At 29.6% G+C, this 23727-nt stretch overlaps 1 protein-coding gene across 1 annotated transcript in view; it reads left to right on the forward strand.

The window, feature by feature from the left end:
• The window catches only part of LOC129987452 (homeobox protein ceh-30-like), a 40288-nt gene extending 23141 nt beyond the window's left edge, over window positions 1-17147 (forward strand). The window contains exons 2-3 of the mRNA XM_056095434.1: window positions 8397-8712; window positions 16818-17147. Coding sequence (XP_055951409.1) covers window positions 8397-8712; window positions 16818-17049 — 548 coding nt within the window. The 3' untranslated portion in view covers window positions 17050-17147. The remainder of the gene's footprint in view (window positions 1-8396; window positions 8713-16817) is intronic.
• The last annotated feature ends 6580 nt before the right edge of the window (window positions 17148-23727 follow it).

Raw genomic sequence — 23727 nt, forward strand, 5'->3', positions numbered from 1 at the left:
GGGGGTTGTCTCGCATTAGGGGGGAGGCAGGTGAGGTGCTGCGGATGGGTGACCCTTAAAAGAAGCTGAGGACCCTTGAACGTGCTACCAGAATAAGAGAGGAGGGTGATCTAAATCATAATCCCAAGGGAGAGAGGACTGTAGAGGATTTAAAAAAAAGATTCGATTGGAATTGCATGGTAAAAGCAAAACTTTCCCCCCATGCGACTGCGGTACTTTTGATTTTGGATTTGCGTGGAATGAAAAAAAATATCTTTCTTTCTATTATTCTTTTTTTTAAATCCAAATGTTACTTTTGATTTGTTGCGACAGTTGCCGAATTTTCGATTGGGTGTGTCAATGCAGAGATTTCGCTTTCTGTGATCGTGTATTTAAGGCGGATTTTGTTGGAGGGGGGGGGGATGTTGAGGGGCGGAAAAGGAATTGATTGGAAAGGCGAAGTAGTTGAGAAGTGTGCACGTGTCTCGTGTCGTTAAATCCGCAATTCTCCCACCCTTAATCGGGTTTAAATGGGGATTAGTTGCCGAAAATGTGTTAACTGCTGTTCGGTTGCATCAGCTTTTAACACGACCAAGTTTTCAGTTTCCTTTCGTTTCTTAAATGCCATGGAAAAAGATTATGGTTGGTATCAATATATTTAAAATCTAAACTATTTGATAATTAAATATACAGGGTATTTATAAATGAATATTCCAATTTAACAGGGATGTTAAAAGTCAACAGAACAAAGTACAAGCACTTTTTTCTTCGGAAATTACTAATAACAGTTGAAAATTTAAATTCAACGCAGTTATGAATGCTCACTGTAAGCCCCTCCAAAAACACGAACTATATCAAGGCAATACGATAGATCCTCCCATACTTTTTCAGCATCTCTGTTGTGACGCCTTGGAAGTTTACTCATATACATGTCTTAATTTCGTCACCATCAGCTTATAAATTAATTGGACCTTTCTTAGAATGTTATGTTTACCCAAACTTCCAATAAAAATATTCGAGAGAAGTGTTTGAGAATGACGAATGATATTCTCAGGAAACAATGCCGCACAAGTATTGAGACACGGCAAAATTCTAATGGTTAATATGAAGAAACATATTAACATAAATTTTCTACAATACAGTGAAAGCGTCAAAAGCATCTATAGAAAAGAGGTGTTATTGATGTGTATAGAGCCTTTGCCAATTTCATGTGCCATCCTTACCATCATTATCTAGACAATGGATTAACAAACATTTTTTTCATAAAGAACCGATTTTAAACCTATGTCTAACAAAATAACGCTGAACGAATTCGCAAATCCATGATTACAGATATAACGATTCTATATGAAATTTGAGTATAAAAAGTTTTGTTGTTGTTAAAATGAATGTTATTTTTGCTTCGTTTAAAAATATTGTAATAAATTTTATTGCAATTTTATAATTCATACCTAGTGTTAGAAAAATAATGATATATAACTGTTATAGTAAAAAATGAACGACCTTAAGCATTCATATAATAAATTATAATTTTTCTTCTGTCAAGCATTATGAAGAAATTTGCTATCTATGTAAGTTCCTGATTATGTTTAGAATCCTTTTTTTAAATAATGATATTTGAAGTAATATTTTTCTATTTTCAAACGTCATTTATGCTAAGCTTATTTAAGCATACAAAAATATTTTATAATTTTATTATTATTTTAAACATTTGAGAAATGTTAGAATTTTGTCCCTTAAAACTGACCTTCATTCGAACTCTCTCTCTCCAAATATATATATATATATATATATATATATATATATATATATATATATATATATATATATATATATATATATATATATATATATATATATATATATATATATATATATATATATATATATATATATATATAGATAGATAGATAGATAGATAGATAGATATACAATTATTACAAAAATTTACGAACAACTCAACATTATAAATTACAACAATTTCAAACAAAAATTTTTGTGAAGTTTTGACCTTTTCTCAAAACTTAAAAAGGGCATAACTTGATTGTGGTTCATCATGGTATTTACATTTTGATTTATTCTCTAGACAATATTATAAACTAAATGAATATCAACTTGAGATTAATATTTTTAATAGAATCGTGTTTGAAAAATGAAAATTTTTGAAAAAAAACCACGTTTTGAGAAAAACGAGTGTATATTTTTAATTTCCAGTGAGATGAAAAAGGATTTTTTTCAAAACTTTCTTAATTTGCAGGCCATTTTTGGTTTTTTTAAGTGAATTTTGAGATAATTTAAATATTTAATTTAATAATTTTTTTCTTTGTCGTTTTCTTGACTTGAATGAATATTTATGATGAGCAGCTGTTAAGCTGGCAACGAAAGTTTACAATATTTTTTTCTGTTTTTTTCACTAGAAAATGTATATTAACTAACTTGGAGAACACTTGCTATATATGCGACTTCAATTCTTTCCAAGTATCTATTATCTGAAATTACAGTATTAGTGGAAAATTAAAATACTTTAGCAATTGCGGATTATCTAAATTTGCAATAATTCCATCCAAAAGGAAGAAATTCATACAAATATTCCAAAATAATATATAACAAACAGTAAAAGAAATTAAATAACCTAAATAAAAATAAAGAATAAAGCTTATTTATAGTATATTGCTTACCGTTCCATTTTCAGCTGATAAGTTCCATTAAAATGTCTTTAATTTAATTTCAAATTTTCGTAGGTGTAAAATAAAAGCAGGTTTTAGAATAAAACTAAGAGAGAATTTTATTAAATAGATAAATCATTTTAAAAATTGTAATTCCTATCAAAAATGTTTTTTAAAGTAGGCGGATGCTTTAACTTATAAGAACAATAAAATTACCATTACCATATACCACAAGCATAATTACATATAATTACCATATATAGTCTATATTCTATAAAATATAAGAATTGTATATAACGTTTAAAGACATTTCTGTTTCAAGTGTCTTGAGTAAGTTTGTGAAAATTCTGTAGGATAAAGGTATTCCTTTCATTTTCATGCGAGACGAAAAATCCACGTTGTTCATCTCGTGATGATGATGTCGTGTCCGCATTACCACGGAAAGGGGGTACAATAGCTTCTGAGGGTAAAGACCCCTGAACACCCGAGAGCAGAAGTTTGACTTCTAGATCATATGAAGATGAAACTCACACATTCGCTTGCACAGCCCCTTTTTACAGGGGGATACATTCACGCACCTCACAGATAAATCACAGATGAAGAACAACCATGCCCGACCCGGGATTCAAACTGAGGACGCCCAGTTCACGGAGAAGATGCGTTACCCCTATGGAAGGACGCCGGCTGTTCATATGGTTTCTAAAACGATTTGCATTCTAAAGTGTTTATTCTCAAAAATGCGTTAATCCAAAAATCGACAGAAGTGTAAATGTATTAAATTTTTAATTGAAGTAAAACTAAAAAGATGCACAGTTGCACATTAAAAGAACAGCAGACTGCCGATTCCTGGCCTTTTTTTTGTATGTGTGTTAAAGTATTTGCTACACACTGGACTCCATTTTATATAGCAAATATCTTAACAAGATAAAATTTTGAATATATGTTACTTATCATTGATAGATTTATATGACTTACATAGAAATTATACCCTAATATCGCATTTTCTTTTTCCTTTTTTTTATAATTAACATATTTAATCTATAATAAAGTTCAATGTGTGTTCTCGCTCGTGTGTTTGTGTGTATGTGTGTGTGTGTGTGTGTGTGGTGAGTGAGTAAGTGTGTGTGTTGGCACTCTATAGGCCAGGCCGTTTGATCTAGAGCCATCAAATTTGGCATATGTATTATACCTTGGAGGTCGAGAATGGGCACCTCGGAGATATTTTTTAAAATTTTTAATTAGAATTTCAATTAATTAAACATTAAGCGAAATTCTAACGTTTTTCCACTATAACATCTGAAAATATTATCGCTCAAAAATAATTTTTACATCAAATTGAAGTTCAAAAATTTATTTTTTTAATGATACTAATATTTTAACCTATAAATTAGATTCCGTTTTTTAAATGTATTTTTAAAAAATATTTTAACTATTTTTTTCAATAATTTATTTCACACAAAAAAAATTAACCTGCACGAGTATGTTTTGCGTGAATGGGAAAAATTAATTTTATCAACGTTTTGCCTTTTATCACATTGATAAAAGCTCAAATTAAAAAAAAAACTTTTATTGGATATTAAATCAAGAAAAATGCAATATTCAGCACATGATTGTATGAAATGAAATAAATAAGAAATGGGATATTTTCTAAAAAATTAATTCTAGACAAAGTTTTATATGATATTTTAAAATATCTAAATTATTAATCCATTAAATCAGCTTTATTTAAAGCAAACATGGTTTAATATATTTTATTTCAAATCAGGACCCAACAGCTAATTTGTGAACCTTTAATAACAGAAACATGTGTTTAGTTTTTGTTTTAACATGTTTAATAACAGTACATGTGTTAAAACGGTCTAAATGAGGTAAATAATTACATCTTATGTAACTTAGGTTCAAAAAATGCACTAATAAATTACGAATGTTTAGCTTTTATCTGGGTCCTCTGTGAATCATACTTAACAAAATATTTTTTAGACGCAAATATTTTAAATAAAAAGAATCATTAGAAGTTAAAAATGCTCATTTATTTATTTAAAAGTTGAAGTATCAAGAATATTTCACAGAATTTGATTCCTTAATGACTAAAGGACTGTATAAAATTTAGACTTTATAATGAATAATTTTTGAAGTATGTTTATAGATCGAAACAAAATAAAATATTGTTATTTATACCATTTAAATTCTTTTGAAAGTAAACTAAAAACTGAATGGCATGATGAATCTGTGAAATTTTTGTTAAATAATTCTTGAGATATTACATAAATTATGAAAGATATTCTGTAGTGCACTTAAAAATGAAATGCTGAATGACTCTGTTTTCAGTACTCATTTTTTAAGTACAAAAGCGTTTTTTATATTAATTGCAATTTAATCATTTCCACTTTAAATTATTAAAGTTGAAATTTTGCGAGAGCTGATAGAAAATCTGAGAGATGCATAGTGCATTATGGCTTAAGACTTTATAATAGTATGAATGAATTATATGACAATCAAAATTTGAAGCTTAAAAATATTTTGACGAAGAAACTATTAAAATACAGGTTGCATAAAATATTTATTTGAAAAATTTTAACGAGCATTAAGATCGGCGAACCGGCTGGTCGTCAAAGGCGGTTAGTTAAAAAAGTTTCGAATGATAGAAAATTGAATAACAAAGATCAAATGTTCTCCCACTCATGTGGTATGGAAGTCTGGAGAGAGGTGTATTCGCTGAAACGTCCATTTTTCTTTTACTGAAGGTAGTTAAAAATTGGAAAATATCACCTCCAAATAAATAGCTTTGTTTGACATAAAAATGGAATTTTAATCTGATATAAATTACTTTAATTTTATTGGAAAACTAGTCATGTTTGGCCACCAGTTGTTTGTCAGGGATAATGGTTAAATTTAATTTCTGTTTAACTTTTGAATATAAATTCATGTCCATGATTCTGTTCAATTATCTGATATTAAAGCTGCATAATTTTAATTATCTATGTTTTGTTCATCGTATATATAAGCCTTCTAATGGAGGTCGTTTTTATAACATCATAATACTATTAAAAACGTAAATGTGCAGTTATCTGTCGTCCAAATTTTGCGATATATTAACTTTAGCTTTTTACTTTCTCGTATATGTAGTGTAGAGAAAGTAAATTCGAACTCCAGATTTTGACGAATTTCCAAGTTTTAGGTCTCCCCGCATGTTCGAAAAATTCATTTTTGGAAAATTTCCATCTGTCTGTAGCAAAGATCACTCAAAAATGCTTTGAGCTAGATGTTTGAAATTTGGTATAGGATCATTACACTGAATTTGCCGATTTCAATCAAGTTTTGTGTAAAAACTGATTAGAGAAAGTCCGTCTATCAATCTATTCAAATGTAAATTAACACGACAATTACCAACGAAGAGAGTAAGATAAAATTCGGTACACAGAATTAACATTTATAGTGTACACACCTGTCAAATTTTGAGCTAAATACAACAAGCGGCTGATTGTCTGTCAGTCTGTACATATAGAAACATGCAAACGCAATAATTCAAAAAAACATAATAACTTAAATATATAAATATGGCAGGATACTTTGTGACTGCAAGTGCAATTTTATGTCAAATATTTGTTTCAAAGGTTGAGAAAAAAGAAAAACGCGTCTAAAACACAAATCGATTTTCGGATGCTATTAGTCGCATGCAAGGGATTAATCGCCAAAACACTCGCCAAATGTCACACGATAGATTCAGTAAATTGCTAAATTCGAACAAAAAAAAAATATATTTCATAACTCTCATACGCCAATACCATGTAAGGCACTCACTGTCATGACAAATTAGAAAGTAGACAGACAGATCGGGAAAGTTCCAGAATACTTGTCTGGAGACAGTAAGAAAAGGCCAGAACACTTATCTGGTAAACTAAAGAAAGATCCAGAATCTTCTGGAACATGAAATAAAGGGAAACACAAAATCAAGGAATTAAATATTTACACAAACTGTGAATCGCATTGTCTCTAGTGGGATTCGAACTTACAATCTCTCGATTATGAGATCAGTGCTGTGACCATTCGGCCATATAAAATGCCTCTTTTCACTGTGGCAATATTAATAAATGCATTTTTTTAAAAATTTGCTTGAATTATTCTTAAAAATAATTTATTTTTATTTACTAAGGTATTTGCCAAATGGGAGAGTAATATCTTGAGTGGGTATATTGCTTTGGTTCCTTATTACAAAAGAAAATAAGTTAAATGCTCTTGAAAAATGAATTAATTACGAAACTACGGATTATCAACTTTAACATCTTCGTTACCAGAAATTCTACCTATGATCCAATGCTACATTTTTTTTCTATTTTTTTAGAATATTTTTTAAAAATATGAATTGCATGGTATTGACGACAAATAAATTACACGAAGATTGCACCACTTTTTTAATATTAAAATTACTTCGGATACTATCCATGAAAAGATGCTTAGACAATCCAAATTTGACAAATGTTCCCTTATATAAAAATCAAACTGCTAACCAATATGACAATGTTTTTTACAGGTATGAAAATGTTCGTTTTCTTAAATAAAAACACAACGAAAGGTGTTTCATTTTTTTTCTAAAACAGAAAAATATGATTCAAAATTTTTCCTTTTAAAGTCGAACTTGTTTTGAAATGATTTTTTTCCGTAATTATTTTGATAGTTAAATGTGAAATAGTGGGTGTTCATTCATCCATGACTATAGAAACGGTATTGTAATCGGGTAATGAAATTTTGTTATTGTATGACCTTATTACTATTATATATTTTAAAATATTCCAAAGCAACTAAGAAAATAGTTAAATACAGAATAATAGTAAAGTATCTTAATTTAAGGGTAAAATGACTAGAATGGTCATTGGTTAAATGTTCCTAAGAAAAAGACTGTTAAATTTTTTTAAAGAGTCAATTCTACAATAAATTTATTTAATTTCGTATTTTAAAGAATAAAATCTTTATTATTTATTCCTAAAGAAATGGAAACTTTTCAACCGAAGCTACTTTCACCATTATTAATAATATATTATATTATTTTGTTTTTCTCTTCTTTAATTTCGTGCTTAGGGAAAAAAGGCAATATGTTAATTTAAATCAATGGAATGGTTTAACATATTTCTTAATGTATTTGTCAATTTTTTTTCATTCTCTTATTATTTAGTTGAGATATCTTCCTAAGTATTCGACAAGACATGGGGTATTTAATTAGCATATATTTTCCTCTTTTTCTAAATCGGTCTTCATTTACCAATTTCTTGTTAGGCATGCAATTAATTCATACCTAATGTTCTAAAATATTCATTGTAATTTACCACATCATGGTCCATTTACCAATTTCTTGTTAAGCATATAATTAATCCATACCTAATGTTTTCTAATATCCATTATACTTTACTGCATCATGGTTAATTTACCAGTTTTTGTTAAGGATTCAATTAATCCATATCTAATGTTTTTTTAATATTCATTACGATTTACTACATTATAGTTAATTGACCAATTTCTTCTTAAACATGCAATTAATCTTTGTCTAATGTTCTATGCTATTCATAATTATTTATTAATTTCTTGTTAAGCATTCAATTAATCCATACCTAATTATACTGCTCATTACAATTTATTATATCATGATTAATTTGCCAATTCCTTGTTAAACATACAATTAATTTATACTTAAAGCAATCTTCAATACCATAAAAACATTTCCCTCTCCAATCTGTTTTTTTTTTTTTTTTTTTTAAGGTTACGACTCTAAAGATGAACAGCATTCCAGCCCCCATCATGGGTCCCATCCATACTACGGCGATCCCCGAAGCCCCGGCGGCTACAGCGACGGTCGCAGTCCGCAACCCTCCCAGCCGCACAAGGACGGTGGGTCGGCGGGCAGCAAGGCGAAGAAGCCCCGGCGCCGGCGCACCGCTTTCACGCAGGCCCAGCTGGCCTTCTTGGAGAGGAAATTCCGTTGCCAGAAATACCTGTCCGTGGCTGACCGGGGCAGTGTGGCCGAAGCTCTCAGCCTCACAGAGACACAAGTCAAGACCTGGTACCAGAACAGGAGGTCAGTGGTCACTCGACTTAAAAATTAAGTACGAATCAGTAATTCGGGATCTTTTTAATAAGATATGAATTAGAAACAATTACTGGAATGCCGTTTATGCAAATGTAGGAACCAGAATTTTAATACAATTGAGAGAAAATCAATAGTTAGACTCTCAGTTATCAGACACAAATACGACAGAAGAATAAATAGGCTGAGAAGGTCTTTTATAAAAGCTCGTTTCCAGTTATACATACAGCATTAAAAACGTCTTTTTTGTATTAAATACCTCTGTTATAAATATTTTCTGACTTTTTAGAACAGGCCGAAAGAGTGTATGATGTCGAATGATATATTTTTGCCGTACGTTTAAAAAATTTTAAATCGAAGAATAAAAATATTGCATTCTAATCGTCTCAGGTGACAAACTGATTATATTTCAAAATATTGGCTGGTTAAATATTAGTTATTTTATAGAAATTAGCTAGAAATAACTTCATGTCCATGATTTCGCCAAATTATCCGACATTAAATTCATGTTATTTTGATTGACTTATTTAAATTTTTATTATTGTCTGCATGAACCATTCTAATGGAGATTAGTCTCATGACATCATAGCGCTATTAGGAATGTAAATGTTCGGTTTATTTATCTTTTAAATTTCGGGACATTGTAACTTCATTCCATTATTTGTCTTATAAACAAGACAAATAATAAACTGAATCCTGCTTCTGTAATTTTCAACTACGGAAAAAAAAATCTCGGGATTAAATATTTGATAATACGATGAAAACAGTTTGAATTTCAGGGTAACGGTGTAGCCTTGAAATTTCTGATCAGATCAATCTATCTATAGTTAGAAGTCAAGGAGAAAAAATTTAAAAAATTGCAAAAATGCGGACAAAATTTGCACGCTTATTAAATTGATATCAATGAAAAAATTGTTAACATTTTTTTTAAACGATTTAAAATTTATTTTTGTCTAATAATATTTACGGAAATCATCTTGGGGAAAAAACCAAAATTCTGCCTAATTTTTAATGAATCAAAATTTTTAATAAATTGTTCCAAAGTGCACATTCTCGCTATCCAAGTTATGCATGCCACAAATTTGATAGCGGTAGATTAAATGGCCCGTGGAAATATGGATTATATATATACGGGTCGAATACCAGTTATAGAAAATGTGGTAGTCCATCGGGGTATAAAGATAAAATTTAAACTCGACACCCAATTTCATCAACGATCAATCTTGTATGTGGTCTGATGCACGCTAAAATTGTCATTATAGGCAACACTTTCTTGTATCGTTGTGTATCTGTTAAGGTGTTGCTTTAATGACTTCACCATGGATGAAAATGACAACCTCCACTCCCCAAATAGTTCCTGAAATATTATTTAATTGATCTTTAATCTATCGACAACAAGGCGAAACTACAACAAAGGCATTAAAACAAAAACTAGCGCATGATCTACTGCTTCTAGCTCTAAACAAAATTTAAAGCTGCAATTGATAATACCAACATTAACCCTTTGCCCTCGGATAGTGACTCTCACTCACCATTCAAAAAGGGGCATCATTTTGATGGGGTTTTTTTTTATTTTGATTTTTTTTAAAAAATACCTAAAGAATGGTAAGAAGACGCAGATTAAATTTTTGGTAAAATTCAACTTTAATTTATAGTATTTTTTTTTTTCATAGCAATAAGCAAATCCTTGTGTTAGCTGAATAATTTTGCATCGAATGACTTTTCCGATTGCAAAGGGTTGATTTTCCATCTGTAAAAATACCATTTCGAATTTAGAAGATTGAAATTTGATTAAAATTATTTTTTATTCCGAATCTAGTTATCTATAATTTGCTATAGGCGTAAAATTTCTTGAAATTTTTCAAATCGTTAAATTAACCAAAAAATTATTGAAACCAATTTTTTTTTATTCGTGTGACTATTTTAAGCCAAATTTTGCGCAGTAGCTTCTAAGGATAAAGACCCCTGAGCACCCGAGGGCAGAAGTCTGACTTCTAACTCAAATGAAGATAGCACACACACACTCGCTTGCACAACCCCTTTTTACACGGGGGGCTCATTCACACACCTCACAGAGAGAACACTAGGAAGAGAACATTCATGCCCAAACCAGGACTCGAACCCAGGACGAATAGATCACGGGGAAGACGCGCTACCCCTAGGCCAGCACGCCGGCATTGAAGCAACTTCTGAAATAGAAAGGCACAAGCAGCGTAATCCCACTAAATACATCCTTCCCCCATAAATAGTTTTTTTTTAATTATTTTAATAATAAACTTAATCAAAAATTTAACGAAACCCGACGTTATAGGTTTTAATTTTAAAACCGATGTTGATAGGTTCATCTAAATTATTATTCAAATTAATTTTAATTTTTTCCTCAAACTATAAATTTACTATTCTAAATTATGATGTAGAGATGTTTATGATCATTTTGTCACACCGCGGAACTCCGAAACATTGCAACGTTGCCATCTTACAGAAATGGATAGCTGTAATCTTCATCTAAATAATAGATGTCTTAGCAGAGGAAAAATAATCTCCCTTTTAACAAATTTTAATTCTTTATTTATTTTCTGTATATATTTTTGCACGTATAGAGAAATTTATTTTAGTTGGATCGCTTAAGTATTTTTTAATGTATAATGATGGACAAGTAATTTTTTTAAAAGTATTAGAATTCTTTCGTATCTTATTTATATTCAGAATCATAATGCAATTAACTCTTTAAGAAATGCATTTTGCAGCTAAAAAAAAGTGCCATATGTCCAATTAAAGAAACTGATATTCAAAATTTTATTACGAATTGTTATTATCATTTAATTCTCAAATTCGCGTATGAACCGAAGTATTACATTTTACGCACTGTATCAATTGCAAACTATGCATCATGTTTCAAATTCTTTCTTATATCCTTTTTCAGGTCTCTTGATAACAATCCTTAACATAATTCAGGTCTCTTCATAACGATCCTTAGCATAATCCTTGATAAGTACTAGTCATTAAAACAAGGTTTTGATCAATTCCTCTACTTTGAAAAGTCCATGACACTGACTGTAAATACCGTTTTGATGGAATTGAAATATCAAGAATAGAGTAATTCAATCCTAAATTTTAAAAAAATTCATAAGCTTTTTCATATGTTCTTTAACGGAGGCCGCGGTGGCCTGGTGGTAAGGTCTCCGCTTTTGAGCCGTAGGGTTTCAGGTTCGAGACCCGATTCCATCGAAGAACCGTCGTGTAAGGGGGTCTGTTGCACGTTAAATCCGTCATGCCAAACGTCCTCCCGCTGGTGTGGTGTTGCACGTTAAATCCGTCATGCCAAACGTCCTCCCGCTGGTGTGGTGAGGTGTGGAGAGGGGGGTGCCAGCTCAGGTGTCGTTCTCGTCATCTGACCATGGTTCAAAATGACGAGGTCCGTCCCAAAATAGCCCTATGTTGCTTTACAATGGGACGTTAGATATAACTAAACTAAATGTTCTCTAACGGATAATAGCTCCCTGGATTAAAGTATTCCAAAACGAGGCAACTATTTATGTTCCAATCTAAGCAACTTTTATAATTATAGAAACAAAAAAGAAAAGAAAAAAAACCTAGCCTTATCCATAAATTATTTCAATAAGATTAGTATAATAATTTCGCTTCTACATATAACATATTTTGCTATTTGTTTACAAACTGCGTAAGAGTAATTAGACTTTTGTTAAAATATTTATTAGATGATATTTAAATAAAAACGCTTTTTTATTAACTGGGCACAGTGATGCGTTTTCGCAAAATTAATTTCACAAACCACACTTACATCAACACAACATAAATTCTTTACTTTATGAATCAAATCCCGGGTGCCTCTGAACTTCAAATACAATCTTTGAGGGGCAGGGGTAGAAAACATCAATAGGAAGCAGAATCACATAGGAAAGCAGAGTTCCAAATGCCACCCTCAATGGATAGAGTCGTAAAGACAAAGCAAGAACCATCATTACGTGCAATATTATGCTTTATTACACAAAAAAACAGTAGAAGAATTAGAAGCATCAGTGGAAGTGTCACCCATCGGCATTCATGCACCTACGCTACATGAATTAGAGAACATCGTCAAACTCGCCATTAGTGAAACGATTAATCATTACCTCACTCAACCGCCTGCTACCAGCCAACGGCTGATTTCGGGAGCTCGCTTATAGCGCCATCTATTCCTTTATGACCTCTTTCCTATGTGATTCTAATTTCTATTGTTTGCTTTTTTTTTCTGCCTTTTTTCCAAATTTTTACATAGAGTTCAGAAAAACCCTGTATTTCATAGAACTGAAAATTTGGTAAATATGCAATCTAGGTGACAATCAAAATAAAGCAGCTCTTTCTTTCATTTTCCACTCTCAAGAGATTTTGAATGAAATTTAAGATCTAATAATTATTTTCTTTATCTAAAACTGCATTAAAAATGGAAAATAAAGCTATAATAGTGACTATACTAATGAATAGTGCCAAATTTTATTGCTACAAAGTTACAAGTAGATAAGGCTTATTATTTTTAAGTGTTGCAATCAGTAAGCACTAAGAAATCTTTCATGCTTGGTTGAAATCTTAAACTCCTAGTATTAATTTCGCAGAAGGGTAAAAAAATTTATTATATGATTCTTTCAATGTAGCTTTCGTACAAATTTTAAATTAATGGATATCAATTCATACTTTAAATAATAATAATAATAATAATAATAATAATATATTATATATATATATATATATATATATATATATATATATTAAACACAACACTTTCGCTCAGAAGTAGAAAATATTTTTTAAAATCAAAATTAAGGATTTCAAAACAAAAATTCTAGAAGTTTAAGATATTTTTATTATATTTTAAATTTTAATGAATGTTTAAGAAAGTTCTCTATTCGAATTTTCGTTGTGGTTTTATTACCTCAGAGCATTACTTTCAAGTCCAAAACAGCTCGATTTAGTCAGAATTTTGATTTAAAAAATAGCTTTAAAGAACATAAATAAAAACATTGTGTTAATTTTTATTTTTTCTTTAGTTTTTAATACATTTTTATTATAATCAATTTTGAGGAATGTTGTAAACAATTCATCCACTAATTCTTAGTCGGAAAGTTCTTCTCATATGTATTAAAATTTTTATTAATATGAGCAAATAACGTAATAAACGAGAAATGAAAATATTAAGATATTATATTGACGTCGAGAACTATGACATTCTACAAAATTGACACATCAAAAAGTGCTGACAGAAATACATATTGACAGAGAAACTTATATTCATTAGTATAAATGAAAAGTACCAACAATTAAAAGGGGAAAAATGATTGATATCGAAAAATTTCATTTTAGTATAGCAATAAAAATTTGCTTTTAAGAGCAGTTTTTCTTATAAATCTATTATACGTATTAATAATAATAAATTATCTTATAATGATCAATTAGTAATATTTTTTCTATTTGGAATACTTTCAACAATTTTATTTCAGAAGAAATTCAGCATATTAAACCAAATAATTATATCTCAGCGTTATTCCCCATTTCCAGTTTTTTTTTTTTTAACCAGTTATTTTCCCAAGATAACCAAATATATTGACAATGTTTGCATATCAATCTTTTTAAGTTCCAAATCTATTAACTCTTATCCAATTTACAATAGTCATAATTATTATATGAAAAAAAATTATTAAAATTTATGCAATGAAATACTTTTTAAAAATTGCTGAAATACAGCAAAAAAAAAAAAAAAAATCACAGCTAAGTTGATATTATTAAATATAGAATTTTTTTTTTTTCAATTTGTCTTTGTATATTTATTTCTTTTTTCAATTTGTCTGTATTCAATAGAATTTTTAGAATTTTGCTTGCATTTTTTTAACTGATTAAAACCAAAATTTTACACCAGGATATGATTTTATATCAAGATCACGTATCAAATTTCATTTGATTAAGGCATTACGTTTTTGAGTAATCACTTTTACATGTATGCAATTGTACAGATTGCATAGATGTAATTGTATAGAGTGCATGGATTGTACAGATTGTTTAGTTTCTGGCGGGTTAGTTTCGAAATTTGATACGGATATGCGATTTAGATTCTTAATTTTACCCATCTAGATTTTTACCCATCTTTATTTTACTAGTTTTTAATTCCATTTACCCATCTAGAATTTTACCCATCTTTATTTTACTGGTTTTTAATTCCATTTACCCATCTAGAATTTACCCATCTAGATTTTTACCCATCTTTATTTTACTAGTTTTTAATTCCATTTACCCATCTAGATTTTTACCCATCTTTATTTTACTAGTTTTTAATTCCATTTACTCATCTAGAATTTAACCATCTAGATTTTTACCCATCTTTATTTTACTAGTTTTTAATTCCATTTACCCATCTAGATTTTTACCCATCTTTATTTTACTAGTTTTTAATTCCATTTACCCATCTAAAATTTACCCATCTAGATTTTTACCCATCTTTATTTTACTAGTTTTTAATTCCATTTACCCATCTAGATTTTTACCCATCTTTATTTTACTAGTTTTTAATATCATTTACCCATCTAGATTTTTGCGTTTTGTAGTTATGATCATCTTTTGACAGACAGATGTGCTTTCAGAAAACAGAATGAATTCCGTTCAAAACTAGTTTTAAATTTACAAATTTGTTGTAGAGATTCAAGTATCACGTTTCATTTGTCTATCTCAAAGCACTTTTTAAATCAAGGTTCAGAGATAGATAGAGCGGCAGATGAATGGACAGATATAATTCTAAAAACGTATTTTAAGACTGAAGGATGTCTGAACCGTGGACATTCGTCAAAATCTCTACTTAGAATTTTTTGATGACTACACTACTTTCTCTTCATACATTTCGTACATTAGAAAGTAAAAAGGATAACTTACATGATCAAAATGACAATAACATTCTGGAAGTCAAATAACCGCAGATTTCATCAATCACAAGGAAATTTTAGTGATTCTAATTAATCTTAGCGGATTTTTGAAGCATTTTAAGTTTCTTTTCACGATAACAAAGCGGTTTATTACTGATAACAAAATGATGTTTTAGCAAATTTTTTTTAAACTTTGAATTATCAAACTACTGATTTTATTATAAACGAGATATTAGGTTGAATGACCAGCTGTTCTTCGCATATATTGGATATGCTTATAATTTTTATAATTTCATTTAAATCATTTATATAAAAATTCATGTTCATGTCAAATTGTCAGATATTAAAGCCGTGTTATATTAACAGACTTGCGTATGTTATGTTTAATGTGTATATGAATTTTCCAAATGGAAACCACGACCTATTGTGTTCAGTACATCTATCTTCTAAGTATATTGCAATTTCTCTTTTTTTATTCATCCTATGAATTACATAGATATTAAGTAGAAACCTTCCTTAGTTGTCAACAATGGAACAACATCATTAGAAGAAAATCATGCAATTAAATATTCGATGGAGCAATGGAAATAATTTGTTTTTCTTTCGCAACAATGAAAATATTGCTGTGAAATATATTTAAAAAATGTTTAAAAATAAATTAATTCTAGACTAAAAAAATTTACAGCAACTAAATTCGAATCGTTGAAAATATAATTGTTTGGACTTTAAAGAGTTGTATTTAGACATTTTTTCTGTGCCGGAAAAATTTAAGGAAGTTATCGCGGAAAAACCCTAAATATTTTTAAATAATTAAAATTCCAAAAAATTTTTAAAAATCATTTTGATGTTGCATTTTTGTCCTCCAAAGTATATATATATATATACCAAATTTGATAGTTCCAAGTCAAACAGTCTGGCTTATAATGTGCCAAGACACGCACATTCATTTATACTATCAGTAGAGATAGAGATTTACCATTCTCATATTAATATCTGTTTGCTTCCTTTGCTCCAAAATGTTTATATCTAAAAATTTTGGAGCATTCCATTTGTTCAAGATCCATTTTGTCAATCCATAAATGAATTGCTTTTATATTATTTCCAAAAAACATCTTTTTGTTCTGCAAACATTTTATTTGATGTGAATTTAACAAGTCTCCTCTGACATATTCATTTTTCTTTCCTCCCCAGAACTAAATGGAAGCGCCAGAACAGCCAACGACTGGAACACCTCCGACAACAGTCACAGGGAGTGTCCAAGGAAGGTCCCGGTCCTGGCCTGGGACCCGCACCCCATCCTCTCGACGGACCGCTCGTCTCGGCCACTTACTACGGCGCATGCGTGGTGCCCACTTCCAGTGCCGCTTGTCTATTGCCTCCGGGGATATTGAGAAATGTGTACGTGCCCGGTTTCCAGATGTGAATACAGACACTCACTTGTGAAACTCACTGACCGAGAGAGAACACCCCCATTTATACACGTTGAACTTCACTACCCCCTAATCCTGAAATTTGAAGGGGATTTCGAATCTTGTACGAAAGAGAATGGATTGAATTCTTGCGGACTCATTGTGCATAAATTAGTATTTTTTATCGATTTTATTGTGTGTTTCTTGTGTTCCTTTGTGGAAAACAGACCATACACTCAAAATACGAGGATTTTTAAGAAGGATTTGAGAAAAATATAAGAATTAAAATATATATGTACAGGATAATGATAAGTTTTACTTCAAAATTTACAGACATATAATCTTTACATTTTTTTTAAATTCTTTTTCAGAAGTGTTGACTTTTTTTTATTTGTTAATTACATCTGAATGGAAAATAATTCTTAAAAATGTCTCTTTAAAAATGTATATTTAGAAGTTATTTTATACATTTACACTGTATTTATATACATATACTATACGTTCATGTTTTGAATTTGAATACTGATATACATTTAACGGTTGTTCTTAATAACAATAACGATCTAGAAGGAAATTCTAAAAAATATTCATCATAAAAAGAATCACATTTTTATTGGCCAGTAAATAAGTCACGTCTTAAAGATTCTTGAGCATTTTATCTAAATATGCGGATATCTTTTAGAGCGGAAATGTCTACTGTTTGTTTCAGTACCTTGAGGGTATCTCACTACGGGGTGAAATGCGGAATTCGTCATTCTTTGACCTTGATTTCCACCTTATTAGATACTTTTTGGTCCATTTCTTCATGTGTGTGAGAGAGAGAGAGCCGTTTCTAACCGTATTATTTTATTTTGATTCAAAATTGAATATCGATTGCTTATATGGCTTGTTCAAGAACTATTATTTATTTAAAATTTATTCATTATTTCATGTAATATATTTAAAATAATTATATTTTAAAATAAGAAAATTAATAATTTTTAAAGATAATAAATTATATATTTAAAAATACCATATATTTTTAAAATAATATTTATAATATTATTAAGATGCTTCATGTTTACAGTAACTTCTTAAAAGAAAGTAAAATGTTTTAAATAGCGTAAACTCTTGATTATCCACTGTTGTTAATTTCCAAATATTGTCAAAAATTCAATAACATGTGAAAAAAAGCAGCATTTTAACATAAAATAATCACTATTATTTTGTAAAAAGGTGAATTATCACATTTTAAGAACAGAAGTCTTTCATTTATTTATCGTAATTTTATTTTTATGCCCTTTACAGTAAATAAAAATTGCTCTGAAATATTTTATTGTTAATTAGTATCTTTTTCCGACAGTACAACGAGTTATCTACAGTGTTTAATGCCTCAAAAGTCCGCGAGTAATCTGAGTTCATCTTAGTGTTAAATGTGAACATCTCCTCCTTTCATCTTTCCTCTCACCCCTATTTTGACGAATTAAACCCATTCTAATGAATGCGCAAAATAGTGGAAGGTTTTAGAATCCGTTGGCAAACAATTTCAGAAACATTTTATAATTTATTTGCATTTTTCCAACTTTTGTGAGCAAAATATATTACTAGGAAAAATATGTTACCACTCCGTTTTTGTTGTTGTAATATGAAAGAGAAAGATAACCGACACGAAAACGTTTCTCGAGTTTCAATTTTGCTCATAAAAAGTGGAGGATATATCCAAGTAAATATGCATTTATAATATGAAATATTTGATTTGTTTCAAAATTAAAAAAGAATACCAGAAAAGCGAGCAAAAAGGAAAACTCTGCAATGCCAAACATGAATGCATATTCAGTTATAGCGATTAAGTAACAAGTGACATTTTGGCGGAGCTGAACACATGTGCGGGAAAACAGTCAAGACTGCCACAAGTTGACTGTTCAGTAAGAAGTTTGGTAAAGATGTGAAACTCGAATGTAAGAGCGAATATTTTTTTAAATGATATTTCCGAATAACATTTTTGTAATATCCCTCTTTCCTTTTTTTTCCGCATAAAATTGACGATTCTTGTAATGCCGCAAATGCCACGAGTACTCAGTTTAGACACTATGAGACATGTTTCGAAATGCAATAAATAAGAATCAAATTTACATTTAGGCGCCTGTTTTTCCGACGGATTTAAATCAGAATTTGACATAGACTTATAATTTTAGTATCAAAATCACATAAAAAATTTGATTTTTTTAAGTCATTGCATTTACATTAAAGTATAAACTGACAGATGGTAACCTATCGGTATAAAGTAAACCGATAGATAGACATGGTTCAAAATTTGATAAAAATCGACATTTTGGATGTCAAACTTTTGCATCAAATTCTATCTGCTTATATTTTTACATTTTATTGCTACCATATTCACCCGTACTTACACAATTGGACAGGAATATTTCTTCTGAATAGATATCGTTCAGAATTTGATAGATATCTATACATTTGGTGCATAACATACCACATTTCATCAACTTAGCGAAAAACGATTTGAAATAATCGCATTCATAGACGAACAGACATAACTCCAAAAATGTGTTTTTGGAAAATGTTAGGACATGTATCTGAAAGATTCGCCTAAATCTCGAATTGAAGTATTTTGACGATTATAGTATTTCATATTTCAAGAAATAAAAAAAAGTGCTTTAATTTTTATAAAATCACAATAAAATTTCAATTTGTTTTATTTCGGAAAGACAGGATGAAATAAGAAGAAAGACAAAGATGAAATTGATATTTTTTTTCTCTTGATATTTAGTAGATCACTTTTGTGGTACCTATTTGAGGGAGGGGGTCTTATTTCCCGTTTCAATTTTGGATTTTGATTGAAAGCAAATGATAGAATCGTTGATTCTGACAGAAAACTAACAATCTATCGTATGAGAAAATAATTAATTTCACACAAACAGATAATTTCTCTTACCAATTTTTTAATTGTGTATTGTATTGTTGTGAATTATGGCACTTTACAAGCCAGCTAACAGTTATCTGTCAGTGATTTAAGCCGAGTGAGGATCTCTTGTCTTTTCAGTAGAGTCAACTAGGACCAAGAGATCAACTTAGTTACACACACGTCACAACCCTTTTTACGGGTGGACTTCATTCATGCATTTCATTCACTCACCCACAGATCGTCATTTAGACCTGAATCAGAGAACGATCACCTCTGACCCAGTACACCCAGTGGCATTACTCTCGACATGAAGGACTTTGTAACCATGACAGATTTATACGTGCGCCAGTCACCACACACGCGAGGAGTCTTCGGTCGGCGGGGTTCCAACTCACAACTTAAGGGATATAAGTCGTTGGACTTATATAGCCCTACCAACCAGGTTATTCTCAATGTCACTAAAGTGTGCCTTCAAACCATATAAAATCATGTTTTCGAATATCTTCATTTGCATAATGATGTAAATCGACATCTAAAATATTCAATAGTGGAGGAAATGGTGGTTCAATGAACTCCTTCGCATACAACGACAAGTCTGACAACCGCATCACATTACTGGATTTTCAGTTTTAAATCTGCAAGGAAGTTAAAGTATTGAGTGATTTAAAATGATCGATTCGATATTTCAAATGCCATATTATACTAGGCATTAAAATAATACTAAATATCCCAAATAGGATGTGTCATCTAATTAGAAAGTTAAATAATTTCGCAGTCAAAGGATTAGCATGATCAGTTATCTGTCATTGAGGAGATGTTGTGATTCATAAACAGTAATTGTGAATGTATAGGAAATTAAATCTCCGGAATCTTTATTAAAATTTATTTTATATACTGTTATGTTTGTAAGAACACACACAAACAAAATTAGTTGCGAGCGAATTCGTGCGAGTATTGAACAGCCAGCGAGTTTGACACAGCTCTTATCTTTCAAGACTGACATAACACATTGACAGTGATAATCAGAATCAAACGATTTCCAAGTTTTGCTCTAGGGCGACTTATAACACAACAAGTGCTGGAAGAGACATTGAATCGTTTGCCAAATATATTCCTAGTTTGTATTCGAACAATTGTCTTTGACTTGTAATAACACTTTCCTAGTATTCTTATTTAATAATAAAAAAAGCATGATTCTTTTTTTTTTTCATCGCATCGAATTTATTTTGAATTACGTCCTGATTTTGATCAGCAGTACTTAACTATCTTGTGATAATAATAAACATGAGCTGGGAAAAATTCGAGGGGATTTTTTTAAGCCTTTATCAGATAATATATTAAGCCTAAATTTGTTAATGTCTAAAAGAGTTATTTACTAATTTATAAAAAAAATGTAAAAGTTATTTGACATATAAGGAGTAAAATTAACCGAATAAATTATGTATTAAAAAACGAATATAAATTATATTAGACATAGGTTTTAAATGCTAATGAAGACTTGTGATATTAATGTGAAACAAGACACTTCAGAACTAATAAAAAAAAATCAAAACTTGATTTAAAGTGTAATATGTGACCCTGAATCATATGAAAGAAGGGGAAAAAGGAACAATTTTTTTTCGTACAGTTCAAGAATTATTCTGCCCGACGTATAGTGGATTCGAAATTTAAAGTGTCGCGAATCAATTATACAACGTAATATACAACTTATAAATCCAACTATGCAATATTAATTTAAAAAATCTTTTTTTTTTTTTTATCAAATCCTGTACTTTAGCATGAATTGTAAGCCGAGACCTATTGCCTAGGATTGGGCATGCTTTTTTGTTCTGGGAAAAACCAGCAACGATGCCTATATGCCTAAGAAATTCTAAAAGTTCGGGTCAGGCTCACAAAGCGCATAGATCCTGGCAAATAGCCAATCCTGATACTTTCTAACCATGCCACTCCTTTAGTTTAAAATATTATAGATAACAATGGTAAAAAAAAAAAAAAAAAAAAAAAAATCTATTTTTATCCATTTTCCTTGAACTTGCCTGTTTCCTTATTTGTTAAAATGACGTTTCGTATAGATATTTCATATCCTAATGTGCTAGAATTAAATTTTTCCATAATTTTGTGCTTCCTTATAAAAATGCGTTATTTTAATACGGTCAGAACATTTTCAATTAAATTGAAGGAATTAATTTTAATTAAATTTGGATTACGAATAAGCGAATGCATTATTAGACCAAACATACACACACATGAAGAAATAAAACTAGGAAAGATAAAAGTCCCCAGTTTTAATCAAATAATAACTCATAATTCTTCTAGAATTAAAAACAAATTTATCAAATTTTAAAGAAAAATTCTGTTTTTAGAAGAAAATAAAAATAAAACAACAAATAAAAAAAAACGTTATAGAATTGTTTTTAGAATAATATCTCGTAGTAGTTAAATCAATACCTAAAAGGAAAATTGCTCATGTTATCCATAAGAGTTCATTTTAACATTTCGAATTTTACTGAATTACAAATTATTTATTTATTTATTGAATTACAATTTATTTATTTATTTTAATTTAACAAATTGTTTGTTTATTTTAATTTAAACAAAAAATTAATATTTCGGAATTTTAATTATTTCCCGAAATTGCAAAATGATTTCACTTTCAGGGACTTCTCAGAAAATCTGCAAGCTTAAAAAGCTTTCTCTTACCTCACACCTAAAGGTTTTTGTCTACCTTCGGAGACAAATTTTTGAAAAATCCTTCTAATGAGCTATTTTAGCTCATTTTCCGGATCAGTGTGATTACAAATAATGAAAAATATTAATCAGGAATTTCTTTGTCAATATAAATTTTGTAAAATGTGTATATTTGGGTAAAAAATAATGAAAATTGAAACAAAAAGCAAAACATTCTATTGCACATATTTCAATTATTTTTGTACACAACATACTTACAGCTATGATGAAGGGAAGGAACTAGAATCTAAGAAATATGTGCATTTTCAGAAAAGTTATAGCTTATCGAGTATTTCTGTATAGAACCAGTTCTAAAACGAAAGCGACACAGTTCAAAGTTATATCCCTAGTTCATTGGAACACTTATGGTAACATGTATACAAAATTTCAAGGTAATATATTAATAAGTTTTTAAGATATCATGTTTTGCATATGAAATTTTTTACGAAATCTAAGTTTTTCAAAAAATTTATTCAAAGCTTTCATTTATCTTGCACTAAAAAATGCTTCACAACATAAGAAATGTTCAAAAGCATATGTAATTGTCAATCCTTTCGGCATAAAATACTATTATAAATGTATTCTAATACATGTTGCTTGCTGATAGAACATTTAAAATAAATTATAATTCAGAAAAGTGTGTATTTGATAAAATGTTCGAAGACATTCCACTTCCAGTTGGTACTTCCGGTTTCGTTTTCAGCTACAGTGGTTTATAAAATATCACATATCTCAGTTTATATTTATCGTAGAATTAATACAAACACAGATTTGGAAACCCAAATAAATGCGTTTTAAAATAAAACAATAAAAAAATTAGCGAATTTAGACTAAAACCTGCCTTTTAAACATAGACAAAATACTTTAAAATATCTTTAAAAATATAAAATTTATTTCACTTGCGTATAATTACGTCAAAAATATTTTTAAAAAACATTTATATGAGGTTTTTTTTTTTTTTTTTTTTTTTTTTGCCTATATATTATGAAATAAAAATATATAAAAAAATTGCTCCGACGGAGATATAGAAAGAACTTTCACTTGCTTTTCTAGCGGATATTTC

This window comes from Argiope bruennichi, chromosome 10, assembly GCF_947563725.1.
Source record: "Argiope bruennichi chromosome 10, qqArgBrue1.1, whole genome shotgun sequence".
Classification (NCBI taxonomy): domain Eukaryota; kingdom Metazoa; phylum Arthropoda; class Arachnida; order Araneae; family Araneidae; genus Argiope; species Argiope bruennichi.